We start from the raw sequence: 19,074 nt of genomic DNA, 5'->3' as shown, positions 1-19,074 counted from the left end.
GTTGTTTTAATTAAAATTGTTTTTTCACCTTTTGGATGGACAGTTTTATTTCCAACCATATCAAAACTCATTGGAGTTTCATCCATATTTCCGATACTACTTAACGCATAGCCATGTTTATTGCGCTGTTGTATTACGTATCGATGGAAACTAATTACTTTGGCATCAAGATCTGCAGGTAATCTTTGTGAAATTTTTGTCTTTTGCCTCAGTACCAGATTGTCACGGAACAATTAACAGTCCGACCAGAGGTGGATGGACCGTGGTTCATTTGCATGGTCAATATCAAAGAAAAGAAATCCAAGGCATATTCTATAGTAAAACTTTTAATGAGAAAACAAAAGACCTAGACACTACATTCTCTCATCAGGCAGAAGAAGAAAGTAAAACTGAAACTGAACTTTTTTTAGGCCTGCGCACAAAACAGTTTAAAACCAAAACATTGGCTGGACATAGCTAGAGTTACTATGGTTACAAGATAAGATAAGGTGCAGAGCAGAAAGAGATGTACAATTAGAAATGAGCGAAGCTGGCAAAACTAAAAAAACACGCAGTGACACAGATTATGCCTTTCCAAGAATCTAGTACACCAGGATACAGTGGCCTTAAATCTTTTGCTGTGATCTGGGTTAGATTTGGCCCACTGAAGTGCAAACAAACATATTTTATTTCTTGTCACTATATAACCGCTTTGGCGATGCTCATTCACCATGTCTATTACATGTTTTTCAAGTTCTGGCCAATGTGGAGTGCCTCTTCTTAATGCACACTTACCCCTTGGCATACTCTTTAATCCTTTTTCATTTGCTTTCCAGTCCCGAACCATCTTTTCTGTTACTCCATATTGTCTTGCAGCAGCACAGTTATTATGTTCTATGGCAAACTTTACAACATTAAGTTTGAAACTGGCTTCATATTTCTTTCTTCTTACTGGTGGAGCCATGATGGGGCCTTGACTGTGTATCCTTTTATGGGAAATCAGAGAATGTTTCCACCTGAGGTTTCTTCCACACACCGTGCATTTATATGATTTCTCTTCTGTATGGATCTTTTGATGAGACCTAAGGGAACAATTCTGACTAAAACTCTTTCCACACTCCACACATTTATATGGCTTCTCTCCTGTGTGGATCCTTTTATGGGAAGTAAGGTCACAGCGCCTCCGGAAAGTGTTACCACATTCCATGCATTTATAAGGCTTCTCCCCGCTGTGGATCCTTCTATGATAATTAAGGTGACTACTCTGAGAAAAGCTCTTTCCACACACCGTGCATTTGTAAGGTTTTCCCCCACTGTGGATTCTTTTGTGAGAAGATAGATGACTTTTTTGACTAAAGCTCTTCCCACACTCCAGGCATTGGTATGGTTTCTCCCCTGCATGCATCCTTCTATGGGAACGAAGATAATGGCTCCATTTGAAGCGTTTTCCACACTCTGTACATTGGTATGGCTTTTCTCCTGCTCTTCTTCTTTCAGCTAAGGAAATAGTTCTGTGATACTTTCTATTGTCCAACAATTCACAAACTTCTCCGTTAGCGTAAGTCCTGTAGTTTTTATTAACAACTAAAGTGTCTTTGAATATTTCCCTTCTTTTCCCTAAAGTCTTTTCTTTATTTCTTCCTTTCCAAGTTTGTTGAAGAACATCTTGAATCTGAATACAATGGAGATTGGATTTTTTTTCCCCCTGCTTATTCTCTTTTTTAAGTCTTTCTTCCTTTTTCCGATCAATCTCTTGAAATGGTTCCTTGCAACTGTCATTCTCCAGCCCATGAGCTCCTTGAGAAGAAAGACAAGAAAAATTGGACAAAGCTAACAGAAAGAAAAAATATATATCAAAGAATGTCACTGAATTCCCCAAGATTTTGTTGACTTACTGAAATAATAATAATAATAATAATAATAATAATAATAATAATAATAATAATAATAATAATAATAAAATATCAATGCAACATTTATTCATTGTGGACATCTGATGGGATTATTACAATTTCAGGAATATAAAGATGCAGGGTCAATATGCCGATGTGGTTTCTATTTAAGGAATACCTTCAAAAGTCAATTTCTGTTAAATAGCAAAACCTATCCAAGTAAATAATTTCTATTTTACGTGGAGGAGAGAACTTTGAATTTTTTAAAAGTCTTTTCCCCCAGAAAATAGAAGTTTATTTATTTTAACTGAAGAGGAAATCTGTGCCCTTACCATTTTTTCCTCAGCAGATTAATTTTCTTCATATCTTAACAGAGGTCAGATATAAAGTAGTGAGGAATCAAGATATCTTAAGGATGTCCAGAGGGATAATTTGAGCAGAGCCAATCATATTTCATTCCCTATCCATATTTTCCTACTTCTCGTTTGCCATCTCCTCCCACTGCAACCACTGCATTGCAGTCAAGTAGTTTATCTATTAATATTATCTATTAACTTAAAGCCACATCTCCACATAGGTGCTCCACATAGATGAAATACTGTTATTTCACCCAGAATCTAGAGACACTGGATTATAGAAGAAAATGTCAAAAAGAAGAAAACATTGTAATCCAGTGTTTCTCAACTGTGGCAACTTTAAGCTGTGTGGCTTGCTGGCTGGAGAACTCTGGGAATTGAAGTCTGCACAGCTTCTTAAATTTATTTATCAAATTTATATGCCGTTCATCTCGCAGTTGCCAAATAACAATTTTTAGAAAACATCTGTGGTTCATAGGACAAGCAGGTAGCTTCCTATCCTATACAGGAAGTGACTGTGAAGATCAGATGTCAGATTACTGGGTTCATAATCTAAAATGAACCACTGAGAAAGTAAAAAAAAATTCTTGAAGGGGAATATCTGAAGTATGAGATAACAAATGACAACATGATGGATCTAAGGAAGTAGCTGTTAATTTTGTCCCAAAGGTGATTTGTCAGGAGGCAACTGGACTTTCTTATTTTAATTTGAAGACGTTTCGATTCTCATCCAAGAAGCTTCTTCAGCTCTGACTGGATGGTGGGGAATGGAAGGATTTATATTCCTTGCAGACAGCTGGTCGTTTGCATTCTTTTAGAGAGTCGTTGAGGCCATTTGGAGGTTCACCTATGTCTTCAGGGTCACCTGAGTAGTGCAAATGTGTGTGGAGCCTTCTTGGCTGCAGGATATCTTCAAAGAAAAATAAGGAAGTCCAGTTGCCTCCTGAAAAAGCACCTTTGGGACAACCATGACACGGATGACTGAGAACCTCCATAGACATTTAGCTGTTAATTTCTTTCCTTGCTGGGAGGAGATAGGATCAAACTCCTTCCTGTATACAGGAGATGAGATCTGGTTGGGTAGAAATATTTGGCTAACTCTAACTGCCTTCTAAACATTTGAAGGTTGAGCAGGGGACTCTTACCCAGAGAGGCCACATTCTGAGAATTCTCCAGCATGACTTCCTCATAGAGGGCTTTCTGGTGGGCATCCATCTGAGACCATTCCTCCTCAGAAAAATACACCGCCACATCGTCGAAGGACACAAGACCCTGAACAAGGAAACAAATTTCCCTATTAACAGACAAGGGAGGATTTAGAAGTTCACAAATCCTATAAGGGGAGATCTGCAATGAGTGAAAGATGAGGATGTAACATTCTATGTAAGAAAATGGGCCAGATTCATAGGCTCTTACTGAAGGCTATAAAAAAGATGTTGAGGCTCTAGAAAAAGTGCAGAGAAGAGCCACAAAGATGATTAAGGGACTGGAGGCTAAAAAACGAGTGGTTGCCGAAATTGGGTATGTCTAGTTTAATGAAAAGATGAACTAGGGGTAGCAGGATAGCAGTGGTCCAATCTCTCAGGGGCTGCCACAAAGAAGAGAGAGTCAAGCTATTCTCCCAAGCACCTGAGGGCAGGTCAAGAAGCAATGAATGGAGACTAATCAAGGAGAGAAGCAACGTAGAACTAAGGAGAAACTTCCTGACAGAACAATTGACCAATGGAACGACCTGTCTCCAGAAGCTGTGAATGCTCCAACCCTGGAAGTTTTAAAAAAGAGACTGGACAACCATTTGTCTGAAATGGTATATGGTATAGGCTTTCTTCCCTGAGCAAGGGGGTTGGACTAGAAGACCTGCAAGGTCCCTTCCAACTCTGTTATTCTATTCTGTTCTAAGGTGAGTGCCAATCATATCAATCATAGATAATCAAACAACAAATCAGTGAACACCTTGATGCAAACAAAGTCATCACTAAAAGTCAACATGGGTTTGTCAAAAACAGATCATGCCAGACAAATCTAATTACATTCTTTGACCAAGTGACAAAATTAGTAGACCAGAGGAACGCTGTAGATATAATTTACTTGGACTTCAGTAAGGCATTTGATAAAGTAGATCACAACCTACAACTTGATAAGATAGAAAAATGTGGGTTAGACAGCGTCACCATCAGATGGACTCGTAGCTGGCTGACAGGCCGTACTCAGCGTGTGGTCCTCAATGGAACCGCATCTACATGGAAGGAAGTGTGTAGTGGGGTGCCCCAGGGCTCTGTTCTGGGCCCAGTGCTCTTCAATATCTTCATTAATGATTTGGATGAGGGGATAGATGGGGAACTCATCAAATTTGCAGACAACACCAAGCTGGCAGGAATAGTCAATACTCCAGAAGATAGGCTTAAGATACAGAAGGATCTGGACAGACTCGAACACTGGGCACTATCTAACAAAATGAAATTCAATGGTGAAAAAAGTAAGGTTCTACATTTAGGCAGGAAAAATCAAATGCATAGGTATAGTATAGGTGGTACCTTGCTCAATAGTAGTAACTGTGAGAGGGATCTCGGAGTCTTAGTAGACAATCACTTCAATATGAGCCAGCAGTGTGCTGCAGCTGCCAAAAAAGCCAACACAGTGCTAGGCTGCATTAACAGAGGGATAGAATCAAGATCAAGTGAAGTACTAATACCACTTTACTATGCTTTGGTAAGGCCACACCTGGAATACTGCATCCAGTTTTGGTCACCACGATGTAAAAAAGATGTCGAGACTCTAGAAAGGGTACAGAGAAGAGCAACCAAGATGATTAGGGGGCTGGAGGCTAAAACATATAGGGAACGGTTGCTGGAATTGGGTATGTGTAGTTTAATGAAGAGAAGGGTGAGGGGTGACATGATAGCAGTGTTCCAATATCTCAGGGGCTGCCACAAAGAAGAGGGAGTCAAGCTATTCTCCAAAGCACCTGAAAGCAGGACAAGAAGCAACGGATGGAAACTAGTCAAGGAGAGAAGCAACCTAGAACTAAGGAGAAACTTCCTGACAGTTAGAACAATTAACCAGTGGAACAACCTGCCTCCAGAGGTGGTGAATGCTCCAACACTGGAGGTTTTTAAGAAGAGACTGGACAGCCATTTGCCTGAAATGGTATAGGGTTTCCTTCCTGAGCAGGGGGTTGGACTAGATGACCTCCAAGGTCCCTTCCAACTTTATATATTATATTATATTATATTATATTATATTATATTATATTATATTATATTATATTATATTATATTATATTATAATATTATATTATATCTCCACAGGGATGATGTAACACAGGGAGGAAGCCTATCACAGAGAAGGCCCTTCTTCTTGATCCCAGCAGATGGACCTCCATTAAGAGGGGGGAACCAGAACATTCCCTACCTCGCAGCTCTGGAGGGTCAGGTAGATGTAACAGGAAGAGATGGGTCTTTTAGATAACCTGATCCCAAGCCATGTACAGCTTTAAAGGTGACAACCAGCACCTTGAAGCAAACTGGCAGCCAATACAACTCCCACAGTAGAAATGACACATATGCACACCTGGGACTGCACAAAAACCATGTGGGCCGCTGCATTTTGGATCAATTTGAACTTCCGGATGCTTTTCAAGGGCAATCTTATGTACAACACATTGCAATGGTCGTGACGGGAAGTAACTAGGGCTGTGAGCAAAGATTGTTGAACATATTCCTGGTTCTTTTTTTCCAGCGTTTTAAAAATAACGATTGCAAACCACCTTGTGTACAAGGTAAAGTTCTGGATTTGTGGGGAAAAATGAATTAAAGTTTCTCTTCAGAATCTCTTAGCATAGGTATTTTCTTTCTTGATTTCCACAGTGACCTTCAGATGTGAGTTACGATGAGCGTATGATTTCAGCTTTACCCATTTTGTGCGCCTAGGAACTGCCTTGCTATATGTGGAGCCACAGAACAATTAAACCCTCAATCTCCCATTTCATGTGATTGAAATAGTCTACGCAGAAGTCCAGGACATAAACAGAAATCTTGAAAGTGTCCCTTGTCTACCTCAAAGGTGCTTTTTCAAAAGGCATCTGGACTTCATCTTTCCTTGAAGACTTTTCGCTTCTCATCCAAGAAGCTTCTTCAGTTCTGACAGAAGCTTCTTGGATGAGAAGCGAAACATCTTCAAGTGGAAAAAAAAATCCAGTTACCTTTTAAAAGAGCACTGGTGGGACCACCATGACCTAGATGACTGAGAATCTCCCTAGATGTCCCCTGTTTGCCACCATTTGGAGGCAGAGCTTGGTAGAAGTCTCCAATCTGGTTATGGGTAGAGAAAAAATTACTCTCTTCTCTTCAAAGTGCTTTTTTTTTAAATACTAAGAGCATGCGCAAAGGACAAAGAAAATTGCAAGGGGTCGACCTGAAAACAAATCTTGCAGTAGCCAAGCTACTTTTCATAACAATTTGGCTTCAGCAGAAGTCGGACTAAATGTCCAAGGTTCCTTCCAACTTTATTTGTCTATGGAGGTTCTGAGTCATCCAGGTCATGGTTGAAACAGGGGTTTGATGAAGGGGTCCAAGGGGCCATCTATGTCAAAATTCAGCAACCCTCTCTCAACAAAGGGGGAAGGATATGACATCATCTATGTCCAGTCTATAGTCCTTTGAGCAGTTCCAAGAAGCCTGCATACCCATTTGACCCTGAGGACACAGATAAACCTCCAGGTGGCCTCAATGACTCTCTAAAATGGCATGGGTCCGGATTATTTACGGGAGTACCTTTTGCCGGCATTAACTTCCCATCGTCCTGTGCGCTGAGGGCCTCCTCAGGGTGCCGTCGGTCAGGGAATGTCGACTAGCGGCCCCCAGGGGGAGAGCATTCTCTGTGGGCACACCTGCCCTCTGGAATAAAGCTCCCTGCTGAGTTCTGGATGGCTCCCGACCTTCGCTCTTTCCACCGCGACCTGAAGACTTGGCTATTTGAACTTGCCAGCCTGGACTAAGGGACTGGGATTTTACTGCTAAGCTTGTAAGCCGCCCTGAGTCTTCGGAGAAGGGCGGGATATAAATGTAATAAAAATAAATAAATAAATAAATAAATAAATAAATAAATTTTAGATTTTAAATTTTACATTTTAGAATGTGTTTTATTGTTTAGGGCTACTTGGTTTAATTTATTTTAATTTTTGTATATTATGTGTTGTATATAGTGTTTTAATTGCCCTGTACACTGCCCCGAGTCCTTCGGGAGAGGGGCGGTATATAAATCCAAATAATAAATAAATAATAAAAGAAGGCAAATGACCAGCTGTCTGCAAGGAGTATAAAGCCTTCCATTCCCCACCATCCAGCCAGAGCTGAAGAAGCTTCTTGGGTGAGACGTGAAATGTTTTCAAGGAAAAAAAAAGGCAAGAAAGTCAGGTTTCCTTTTGGAGCAGCCCCTATGGGATACGGTCCCTTGCATCTTCTGAGATTTGTTCTGCTACCTGAGCTGTGGGCTCAGCCCCACCAGACAAAGATGGCCGCCTGAATAGAAATGAGATGGTTTTGTTCCCTATGAAGGAGACAAAAGCACATAAAGGAACAATTTTTAAAAACCCAGCAAATAAAATATGGAAAGATATTATTCCCAAGGGGAGCCAGGACGTTAACATTGCTTAGAAAGACCTTCTCTTACCTCCTGAGGTGCCCCGATATGGATCTTCTTTTGAGAAGTACATGAAAAGCGGATCCTTGGAGGAAACTTCTCTCTCTAGATTTTCAGGGATGACACCCCAGGGGGGCTCCTGCTTCTGAAATGGAAGAAAGGAGAAAAGGAAAAGAGAGTTACTGGACCAACAGAGAAGAAGTCATGGATATTTCTCAATCCGCAATGCTTCTATCCTTTATATCCATCAGTGGAGATGGAAACTAAGAAGGGAACAGTTGCCCCACATGGAAGAAATGAAAGATCTGCCATAAGAGTTTATTTATTGTTACATTTTTAAAATCATCCATCAGCTGAAGTTTCGGGGGCAGTTTACAGTAGAAGAGAATCACATGTCTTCTTAATGTTAAAAATGCCAGAAATCCCTACGACAGAAACATAGAAAACTGAGGTCTTTGGAGATTCTCAGTCATCCAGGTCATAGTTGTCCCAAAGATGCTTTTTCACGAGGCAACTGGACTCTCTTGTTTTTCTTTGAAGATGGTTTCGCTTCTTATCCAAGAAGCTTCTTTAGCTCTGACTGGATGGTGGGGAATGGAAGGATTCATACTGCTAGTCATTTGCATTCTTTTAGAGAGTCGCTGAGCCCACTTGGAGGTTTAAGGACACAGGTAAACCTCAACGACTCTCTAAAAGAATGCAAATGACCAGTTGTCTGCAAGGAGTATAAATCCTTCCATTCCCCCACCATCCAATCAGAGCTGGTGAAACTTCTTGGATGAGAAGCAAAACATCTTCAAAGAAAAACAAGGAAGTCCAGTTGCCTTGTGAAAAAGCATCTTCGGGATAGAAAACTGATGGCCGAAGAAGTCCTAGTAGTCCATCGGGTTTGCCCTATGAGTGGTATGTATGCATGTATATATATATACAAATGTATTTATGTTAGCTGATTGTTTTTCCCAAGCACGTTTAACGATTACACGGGTAATCCTTGACTTACAACAGTTCATTTAGTGACTGTTCAGAGTTACAACGGCACTGCAAAAAGAGACTTATGACTGGTTTTTCACACTCACAACACCTGATCAAAATTTGGACACTTGGCAACTGGTTCGTATTTACGCCAACGATTGCAGTGTCCTGGGGGGTCACGTCATTCCCTTCTGCAACCTTCCGACAAACAAAAACCAATGGGGGAATCCAGATTTACTTTAACAATCTTGTTACTTGCGGAACAACTGCAATGATTCATTTAGCAATTACAGCAGGAAAGGTTGTAAAATGGGGCAAAACTCACAACAAATGACTCATTTAGCAAGAGAAATTTAAAGCTCAACTGTGGTGGTAAGTTGAACACTGCCTGTATATCATTTCTTCTATTTTGGACCCATCTTAAGATTCCAAAATGAAGATGTCTACCTGCAGGTTTTCCTGCTGCTTCTCCTCCACCTGGGCCATGAGGAAGCCTTCCGCCAGGGCCACCGCCTGGGAGCTGGTCTCTGCTCCACACTCCCGCACCCAGCTTCCCATCTGAGGGGGCAGGAGGGCCAGGAAATGCTTTAGGACCACCAGGTCCAGCATCTGCGCCTTCGTGTTCCTTTCTGGCTGCATCCATTCATGGCAAACTTGGTGGAATCGGTTGCAAAGTCCTCGAGGACATTCAGCCTCCTGGTATTGGAGCCTCCTGAAGTTCCAGAGGTGAACGTCTGAAGGGAGAATGGCTTCCTCCTCCAGGATATTCTGTCCAGTGCTTGCCCAGATGTCCCCACAGCTCCCAAGCTGAATGGCAGAAGGACTTTTTCCAGTTGCCTCACTTGCTAGCAGTTGTGTCTCCATCTTCCTCTATTCTCCAACACAGCTTTAAATGGGGCTGCAGATCTCGTCACTCTCTCATTTGTGAGATATTTTTGTGTCTAGGCAAGGAGACAACATGCTTCTGGCCTATACATCTGCAACAGAAAAGCACAGAGAACGTAACAAGTGACATTTTAATCTTTTAACATCTCCCTGCAAAATGTCAGAATAAGGATTCTTTTGAGCTGGAATAGGGACTGCAGAAGAACTAAAGAGCCTCTTGTTGCGGGTGAAGAAGGAGAGTGCAAAACTTGGGTTGAAACTAAACATTAAGAAAACCAAGATCATGGCATCTGGCCCTCTCAATTCCTGGCAAATAGATGGGGAAGAAATGGAGGTAGTGACAGATTTTATTTTCCTGGGCTCCAAGATCACTGCAGATGGGGACTGTAGCCAAGAAATTAAAAGACGCTTGCTCCTGGGGAGGAAAGCCATGGCAAATCTAGACAGCACGCTAAAAAGCAGAGACATCACCCTGTCAACAAAAGTGCGTATAGTCAAGGCTATGGTCTTCCCAGTTGCAATGTATGGCAGTGAAAGCTGGACCATAAGAAAGGCTGAGTGCCAAAGAATTGAAGCCTTTGAACTATGGTGCTGGAGAAGACTCCTGCGAGTTCCTTGGACTGCAAGGCGATCAAACCGGTCAGTCCTAGAGATCAACCCTGACTGCTCTTTAGAAGGCCAGATCCTGAAGCTAAAACTCAAATATTTTGGCCACCTAATGAGAAGGAAGGACTCACTGGAGAAGAGCCTAATGCTGGGAAAGATTGAGGGCAATAGAAGAAGGGGACGACAGAGAATGAGGTGGCTGGATGGAGTCACTAAAGCAGTAGGCGTGAGCCTAGATGGACTCCAGAAGATGGTAGAGGACAGGAAGGCCTGGAGGAACATTGTCCATAGGGTTGCGATGGGTCGGAGACGACTTCGCAACTAACAACAACAAGGGACTGCATTAGGAAGATGGATGTGATTTTATCTGCTAACATTTTTATCTGCTGTTTTTTTTTATGATGGATGATTTCAATGTCTTTCAATGTTTTTATGTTGCAAGCTGCCCAGTGCCATTTGTCACAAGATGGGCAGCAAATAAATTTCATAAATAAATAAGTAAATAGTAATAGCAGTTAGACTTCTATACTGCTTCGCAGTGCTTTACAACTCTTTTAATTTACAGTCACAACATATTGCCCCCAACAATATTTTACCGATCTCGGAAGGATGGAAGGCTGAGTCTACCTTGAGCCGGTGAGAATCGAACTGCTGGCAGTGGGCTGAATTAGCTTGCAGTACTGCATTCTAACCACTGCACCACCACGGCTCTTCAAATAAATATGATGGGGTCAAAATATGACACATCTCGATACAGGTAGTCCTTGTTTCATGAGCACAAGTGATAACGGCAACTAAGCTGTTAAGTGAAGTAGTTGCTAAGGAAAACAGATACCTCAACAAATGCGAGGACTGCTCACAAAGTTACTTTTATCCCTGTTCAGCAATCATATTCATGGATTTGGGATATGGATGCAGCTTTCTCTTTCTCACAGTCGGTGCAATTGTAGCATTTCCTCTGCAAGAGAACAGATGGTGAGACTTTGGGGGAAAGTTCAGAGAAGAGCAACTAAGATGATTAAAAGCCTGGAGACTGAAACATATGAAGAACGGTTGCAGAAATTGCTATGGCCAATCTAGAGAAAAGAAGGCTTAGGGATGACATAATAGTCATAATAGCAGTACCGTATTTTCCGGCGTATAAGACGACTTTTTAACCCGTGAAAATCACCTCAAAAGTTGGGGGGGTCGTCTTATACGCCGGGTCGTCTTATACGCCGGGAAAAAAAACAAATCAGTCGAGCGTCCCCGTTCTTGCAAAGCCGGGCCGCCGCGCGCAACCGAGCTATCTCCGGCGCGGCTCCGGGACACGGCTGGGCGGGAGCGTCGGGCGGCTCTCCCCACGCGAAGGCGGCGCTGCCCGTCGGCTCTTGTCCGTTGCAGAGGAGGCGAAGGCCCGACTGGCCCCGCCGGCCCTCCCGCTGCTCCCGCGCTTCTGCCGGCCCCCGAGGCGCAGCGTTTCCCGGGCGGCAGGCAGCGCCGGAGGGCAGCCGCCACCCCACCACGGCTGGCGCCCCTCCTACTTCCCCCCCCAGGCCTTGAACTTCTCCCATTCGGCGCAGGGCGGGGCAGCTCCGCCCGCAGCCTTTTTCATGTGCGCGCTCGGCCCGGGCTCCCGGTCCCTCTTCCCGGCCGGCTTCCCGCCCTGCCCCTCATGGAGCTGGACTGGGCGTGCAGCCTCTCGGTGTGGCTGCTTTTCCTGGTCAGCCTGGCGGTGCGGCTCCTGCGCTCGGAGCTGTTGCTGAGCCGGCGGCTGCTGCTGCGCATGGGGCTGCTGGCCGTCCTGCAGGCGCTGGGCCGTCCTGCCGCTGCCCCTCAGCGCCGCGCTCACGGCGGCTGCCTGCTGGCTCGTCTCGGCCAGCACCGCCCAGCGGAAGCGCATTCCCCGCGGGGGGGAGAGCGGTGCTGGTGACAGGTGAGTCCGGTGGGCGCGAGGCCCTCCCCTCGGGCAGCGACAGGACGGCCCAGCGCCTGCAGGACGGCCAGCAGCCCCACGCGCAGCAGCAGCCGCAGCGAGAGCTGCAAACGCAGGAATAATGTGGAACGTGTGGATGGTGCTCGCCGTCGCCTTATCGGCCTGCGTCTCGGGCGAGGCGGTAAGAGGTTGTTTTAATTTCATTTGGGGAGGGTGAAGCAGGGCAAGAAGCAGTTGCGAGGAGCGCTTGCATGGATTCGGACGATTTCCATCCCCTTGGTCAGTGGTTGCCTCGCCTTTCCTGCTCTAACTCTTGGGGAACTTTTCCCGTCTTTTCCGTTCTGCATTAACCGGCAATTTAGCTCGATCCTGGGGCGCCTTGCACTGAACTCCCCTTTCTTGGTTCAGAAACTGGCTTCGGCCTCAAATTGGAGAAAGAGGGGCGGCGGGACGGGGATCAATCCGGAGCGGGAGGAAGGATGAGACGCCCCCGCTGTTCCCACATCTGCTGCGCAGAAGTTTTGCTAAGGTCATTTGCAAAGATCAAAACTTTTTAAACAGGAGGGGCACGGGGTTTTCGGCTCTGCTTAATGGTATGTGAAATGGGGGAAGGGAAGAGGAGAGCGCCATTATATTTTTATTTGACGGGTAGAAAATGTTTTTTTCCTCCTGGGATTTTTTTTTTGGTGGGGGGAGCAGACTTCTGAACTCGAGGGGCCTTAGTTTTTTGTAAAGACTTTCGATAACTCTTGGGATACGTTTTTTATTTAAACAAAAAGCTGTCCGAAAATTGCAGATGGAAAGAGATGGGATAAGAACATAGAAAGACAGGACCATAAAAACAATCCTTTGAAAGGGGGGGCGCGTGAGTGTTAGAGTGGTGATTTAACACTCCAGTTAAAACTGTCTAGCGTATTTTTCATTCAAACCTCTCCTTCATTACTTCAGTCTGTTGAATTCAATGGAGGCCTCTAGGAGAACATGATACCATGGTGATTCTGAATGTGACAGTTTTGGATCTGTTTGCAAATCCAGTCTGGCATCACTGAGTTGTGTTTGATTGATACAAACGGAATTTTGGATTATGACGGACAGGGAGGGCAGGGCATGTAAGTATTTTCCGGCGTATAAGACAAAAAACCTTGAAAAACTTCTTAAAAGTAGGGGGTTGTCTTATACGCCGGAAAATACGGTATTCTAGTATTTGAGAGGCTGCCACAAAGAAGAGGGGGTCAACTTTTCCAAAGCACCAAAGGGCAGGACAAGGAACAATGAACGGAAACTAATCAAGGAGAGAAGCAACCTGGAACTAAGGAGAAACTTCCTAGCAGTGAAAACAATTAACCAGTGGGACAGAAGTTGACGTCAGAAGTTGTGGGTGCTTCATCACTGGAGGTTCTCAAGAAGAGATTGCACAGCCACTTGCCTGAAATGATACATGGTCTCCTGCTTGAGCAGTTGGACTAGATTCTAGAAGATTAGAAGAAGGACTAGAAGATTAGAAGAAGTCCAAGGTCCTTTCCATCTCTGTTCTGACTGACATATTGATGAAGTGGTTGCTAAGCGAAACGGACTGTGCTTTCCTTTGCTTTACAAACCTGTGAAGGATGCAAACGTGAGGACTGGCCACCAAGTTACCATTTCATCACTGTTTAGCCGTGGATTTGGGACGTGGATGCAGCTTTCTCTTTCTCACCCTGGGTGCGGTTTTAGCATTTCCTCGGCAAAGGGAACAGATCTTCAGCCACTTCTTTGAAATGGTATACGGTCTCCTGCTCCGAGCAGAGCGTTGGACTAGAAGACCTCCAAGATCCTTCCAATCTATTATTCTTTTTTTTTAATTGAAAAGTTTTACAATACATTTTTGAATACAACCCCCCCTCCCCCTCCCCTCTCCCCAACTCTCCCCAACTCTCCCCTCCCCTCCCCCCACCCCGACTTCCCAGAGCTAAATGCAGGGTATAGAAATACAAACAAACATAATCTAAAATATGCAAACAACAATAAAATATTAAATTCTATCGCACTTTAAATCTTAATAAAATAACTACAAGCTAATTATACACCATATAAATCCGCTACTTATTCATATGCTAAGTGAAACTTTTTAGTCCCATATTTATTCTGAATATAACCAATCCATCTCTTCCACTATTATTCTGAGGAGGAGGAGGAGGATGGGAGAGGGGACTCTTGCTTGAGCAGGGGGTTGGACTAGAAGACCTCCAAGGTCCCTTCTGGCTCTGTTCTGATTGATTGATTGGCACCACGTGGGCCCCTGGGGTCCTCCCTCCAAGGAGCCAGACTTAAGAGGCTCCTCCCCTGCATTTTGCCTGAATGCAGCCTCCTTTGTTACAAAACGTTCAGTCTTCCTGTTGCAATTCTGCAATCCCTTCCTCTCCGCGCGTGCTTTTCCCATCCATGCATGCAGTGGGGCGGCAGGAGAACATGGGACCCCGGGCTTCCCCCTCCCCTCCTGCTCCCCAGGACTCAGCACTTGGGGAGGGGGAAGTTTTTTAAGTTTAAGTTTATTGAATTATTAATTAAGTTTATTAAGTTTATTTATTGAAGAGATTGCACCCTCTCCCGCTCGGTCTCCAGCACGACGTGATCCCCCTTCCCGCGTGGAAAGCTTTCCCCCACTCACCCTACAGCCTCGCCTCTGGATCTCCGTCCATTCAAAACTTTCTTCGCAGCCGCGTTCGCTTCCCCGCGGGACAAAAGTGGTTAAAACGAGCGTGCGCCGCGTCCTAGAGAGGACGCGCTTTGCAGGACGTCCGCTCCGCCTCTGGGCTGAGCGTCTGACGTATGACGTTCCAGGCAGCGGCGCCCTGGGTACAGATGGAAGGGTCGGGTAGCCTCCGAGCTTCGGGAAGGGACGGAGCATGCGCAAGAGACCAGCTGGTGGACTTGAGCAGGAAATGACGTCTCCGGGCGAGGCCGTAGCCGGAGGGAGCTTTTCCGGAGGGCCCAGACGGGAGTGGGAGCTCCTGTGATGGAGTCCTGAGTCCCTTAGGAAGACGGGTGGGGGAGGGGGGATCCCGTATCCCATGTTCCCCTGCCATCCTTTTCCACACGCAAGCCAATGGGGAGCCCTTCTTGGGTCGGGGAAAGAATATAGATATGGCGAAGTCCCCCTCTTAAGGTCCACCTTTGAGTCCTGGGAAGCGGGCAGGCCGGGACCCATGTTGCACTGCCAGCCCCACCCCACCTTCATGCATGTGGGGGGGGGAAAGCAAAGCCCAGTTCCATCACTTTGCCCCCAGGAAAGCTCCAGGATGGCCAGGAAGGAAGGGGGGGAGATGCGGGTGGAGGAAAGAGCCTCTTAACCCCCAATTCCTGGGAAAGGACTGCCTGGTTTATTTGCTCTGATATGGCATTTAAGGGGGACAGGGACAATGGGGTTTTTGAAGGTGGAGGTTCCTTCTCCGAGCTTGTGGGTTAGTTTCTGAATGTTTTTGTTGACCAGGAATCCCATGATAGCCTTGATGGAACCCGGTTAACAGGTAACCCAGTTGCCTCAGCAGGCCTTTAAAGGTAAAGGTAAAGGTTCCCCCGCACATGCGTGCTAGTCGTTTCCGACTCTAGGGGCCGGTGCTCATCTCCGTTTCAAAGCCGAAGAGCCAGCGCTTGTCCGAGGACGTCTCCGTGGTCATGTGGCCAGCATGACTAGACGCCAAAGGCGCACGGAACGCTGTTACCTCCCCACCGTAGTGGTCCCTATTTTTCTACTTGCATTTTTACGTGCTTTCGAACTGCTAGGTTGGCAGAAGCTGGGACGAGTAACAGGCGCTCACTCTGCTACGCGGCACTCGGGATTCGACCCGCCAAACTGCCGACCTTCTGATCGACAAGCTCAGCGTCCTAACCCACTGAGCCACCACGTCCCTAGCAGGCCTTTAGGGTCACGGAAATGTCCCTGAGGCACCACCCAATGGCCTTGGCATCCCACAAGGAAGGTGGTTGACCATTGGAATCCTAGCGGACGATCATTTAACATGAACCAGCAGTGTGTGGCTAGCAGCCAAAAAAGCTAATACAGTCCTTGATAATATAAACAGAGGCGTAGAATGAAAATCACGTGAAGTATTAGTACCACTTTATAAAGCCTTAGTAAGGCCACACCTGGAATACTGTATCCAGTTTTGGTCACCGCATTACAAAAAAGATGTTGAGACTGGACAAATTACAAAGAAGCAACTAAGATGACTAAAGGCCTGGAGACTAAAACATGAAGGGCTGCAGAATTTGAGTTTGGCTAGTTTAGAGAAAAGAAGGACTAAGTGGGGGGGGGGCATTCTCCAAAGCACCCAAAGGTAGGATAAGAAGCAATGGATGGAAAGGAGAGAAGATCGGGATCCAAAAAGATCTTGACAAACTTGAACAATGGACCCTATCCAACAAAATGAAATTTAACGTGGAAAAGAGCAAAGATATAAGTACAGATTAGGTGAGACCTTGCTCAAAAACAGTAACTGTGAGAGGGAAGTTGGAGTCCTAGTGGATGATCACTTGAATATGAGCCAGTAATGTGCAGCAGCCGCCAAAAAAGCTAATACAATCCTGGTTTGTATAAACAGGCATAGAATCAAGATCACGCAAAGTATTAGTACCGCTTTATAAAGCCCTCGTAAGACCACACCTGGAATACTGCAGCCAGTTCTGGTCACATCTCACAAAAAAGATGTTGAGAGTTTGGAGAAAATTCAGAGAAGAGCAACTAAGATGATTAAAGGCTTGGAGACTAAAACATATGAAGAATGGCTGCAGGACCTGGGTTTGGCTAGTCTAAAGAAAAGAAGAAATACGAGAGACATGATGGCAGTATTCCAGTATTTGAGGGGCTGCCACAAAGAAGAGGGGGTCACGTTATTCACCAAAGCACCAGAGGGCAGGACAAGGAACAATGGTTGGAAACCGATCAAAGAGAGAAGCAACTGGAATTAAGGAGAAACTTCCTGACAGTGAGGGCAATTAACCACATGGAATACTGCAGCCAATTCTGGTCAGCATATTACAAAAAAGATGTTGAGAACTTGGAAAAAGTTCAGAGAAGAGAACTAAAATGATCAAAGGCCTGGAGACTAAAATGTAGTTTTTGGCTCAGAATTCCGATAAATCCAAAAAAGATTCTGAACATGAAAACACAGCTTTATTCCTTTGGTCAAAGCAGAAGCTGGGGTCTCCTAATCTCATCACACACACACTGTGAGACAGAAAAGGCACACCTAATCAAGAGGTTCTTCGTTTTTATAGCTAATACATCTTTCTTAACATTACAAGATTCCTGCACAGCAAAAGATTTTTTTCGTTTGAATTTCCTTATCTATCAAGCTTGTTGCAATCCTGCGCTCTCTAACCTCTGAATACACAATGGTTGGCAGCCAGCCCATTTGTTAGCCAAGAAAAAAAAAAGGGGCGGAAGAACAATATGTTGCAAGCTATAGAAGACACATTTCAAGTAACAGAAAGCTTTTTCTTTGACCAGCACAATTTAGATTACATTGGAGCACGTGTTGTTAGCTACGAAGTCATTTTCGACCCATCACGACCCCATGGACAACGTTCCTCCAGGCCTTCCTGTCCTCTACCATCTTCTGGAGTCCATTTAAGCTCACGCCTACTGCTTCAATGACTCCAGCCATTCTCTGCCGTCCCCTTCTCTTGCCCTCAATCTTTCCCAGTGTTAGGCTCTTCTCCAGTGAGTACTTTCTTCTCATTAGGTGGCCAAAGTATTTTGAGTTTCAACTTCAGGATCTGGCCTTCTAAAGAGCAGTCAGGGTTGATCTCTAGGACTGGCCGATTTGATCGCCTTGACGGATTTGATCACCTTGGAGCATGTACAGAAAACTAAATGAACAATGGCTGGGCTATGTTATACGATTATACATAAAAGATTACATTTGGTCTCTTCAAAAACATACGAAGAATGGCTGCAGGATTTGAGTTTGGCTAGTTCAAAGAGAAGAAATGGGTGACATGATAGCAGTATTCCAGTATCTGAGGGGCTGCCACAAAGAACAGGGGATCAAATTATTCTCCAAAGCACCAGAGGGCAGGACAAGAAACAACAGATGGAAACTAATAAAAGGAAAGAAGCAACCTGGAACTAAAGAGAAACTTCCTAACAGTGAGGACAGTTAATGCATGGTAACAGAGGTTTTACATGGGCCACCTGAGAAGGCCCTAAAATGCTGCTGCATTTTGTATTAGAATGATGAAGCTTCCAACTACTCTTCAAGGGGTAGTCCCTGTAGAACACATTGCAGTAGTCCAAACACGAGATGACCAGGCTGTGAGTGACTGAGTGCAGGGCCTCATAATCCAGGAAAGGGGTTTGATAAAAAGGAGGTTATGTAAATAATTTCACACATTTTGTTTCTCGTTTGCGGCATTTCAACCCAGACCAGGGAGCCTTAATTCAACCCCAAGGATCACTGGGCAAACAGCAAGAATCCTGGCTGGAGGTTTGGCCACTCTAGAATATTGCAAAGTATCATTTTAATGGCACCTCTGTTGCAATCATAGACATCACAAGGGCTCCCTGCAACAGGGAATGCAAGATAGTCAAGCTGCAAGTCATTCTCCACTCTGCCATATTCAACCATCTTTTTTGGAGAAATCTACCTCAGTAAAACTCTACTTTTGCCCCAAATCCTGCATTCTTTAAAATAGTCTTTCCTGTGGAAACCTACCTCATTTGCCTTTAGTGCATTCTGAATGCTGCAGATGACCATCTTTTAAAATGCCTGGAGGCATGGGCATAATAATTCCAAGGATGCTTTTTCACAAGGCAACTGGACTTTCTTCTTTTTCCTTCAAAGTCATT

At 44.7% G+C, this 19,074-nt stretch overlaps 2 protein-coding genes across 6 annotated transcripts in view; one reads left to right on the top strand and one right to left on the bottom strand.

The window, feature by feature from the left end:
* Positions 1-19,074, top strand: part of LOC308661727 (zinc finger protein 24-like) — a 765,670-nt gene that overhangs the window by 13,577 nt on the left and 733,019 nt on the right. The gene's annotated exons all lie outside the window — the stretch shown is intronic.
* LOC308662218 (zinc finger and SCAN domain-containing protein 9-like) lies at positions 318-14,942 on the bottom strand. 5 transcript variants are annotated; one of them, XM_081317780.1, is made up of 7 exons: positions 14,893-14,942; positions 13,844-14,074; positions 9,287-9,816; positions 7,898-8,012; positions 7,707-7,774; positions 3,373-3,499; positions 318-1,776 (listed from the first exon to the last, which is right to left on the bottom strand). In XM_081317780.1, exons 3-7 carry the CDS (start codon positions 9,701-9,703, stop codon positions 539-541), a joined length of 1,965 nt encoding a protein of 654 aa, XP_081173906.1. In that variant the 5' UTR covers positions 9,704-9,816; positions 13,844-14,074; positions 14,893-14,942; the 3' UTR covers positions 318-538. The 5 variants fall into 5 exon arrangements, with proteins under 5 accessions (XP_081173906.1, XP_081173909.1, XP_081173908.1 ...); XM_081317783.1 differs by having other exon boundaries at positions 318-1,773; XM_081317782.1 differs by having other exon boundaries at positions 13,884-14,074; positions 14,893-14,928.

This window comes from Vipera berus (genome assembly GCF_964194415.1).
Source record: "Vipera berus genome assembly, chromosome: 2".
Taxonomy (NCBI): Eukaryota; Metazoa; Chordata; class Lepidosauria; order Squamata; family Viperidae; genus Vipera; species Vipera berus.
This window is presented reverse-complemented; position numbering and strand designations above follow the sequence as displayed.

Bases quoted from the DNA above. Each gene is read 5' to 3' on its own strand.
- LOC308662218 (XM_081317780.1), bottom strand. From the start codon at position 9,703: ATGGAGACACAACTGCTAGCAAGTGAGGCAACTGGAAAAAGTCCTTCT. The intron at 7,775-7,897 runs GTAAGAGAAGGT...TCTCCTTCATAG, and splicing joins ATATCGGGGCACCTCAGGAG to GGAACAAAACCATCTCATTT. The intron at 3,500-7,706 runs GTAGCAGAACAA...TTCCTTGTTCAG, and splicing joins GGGCTGAGCCCACAGCTCAG to GGTCTTGTGTCCTTCGACGA.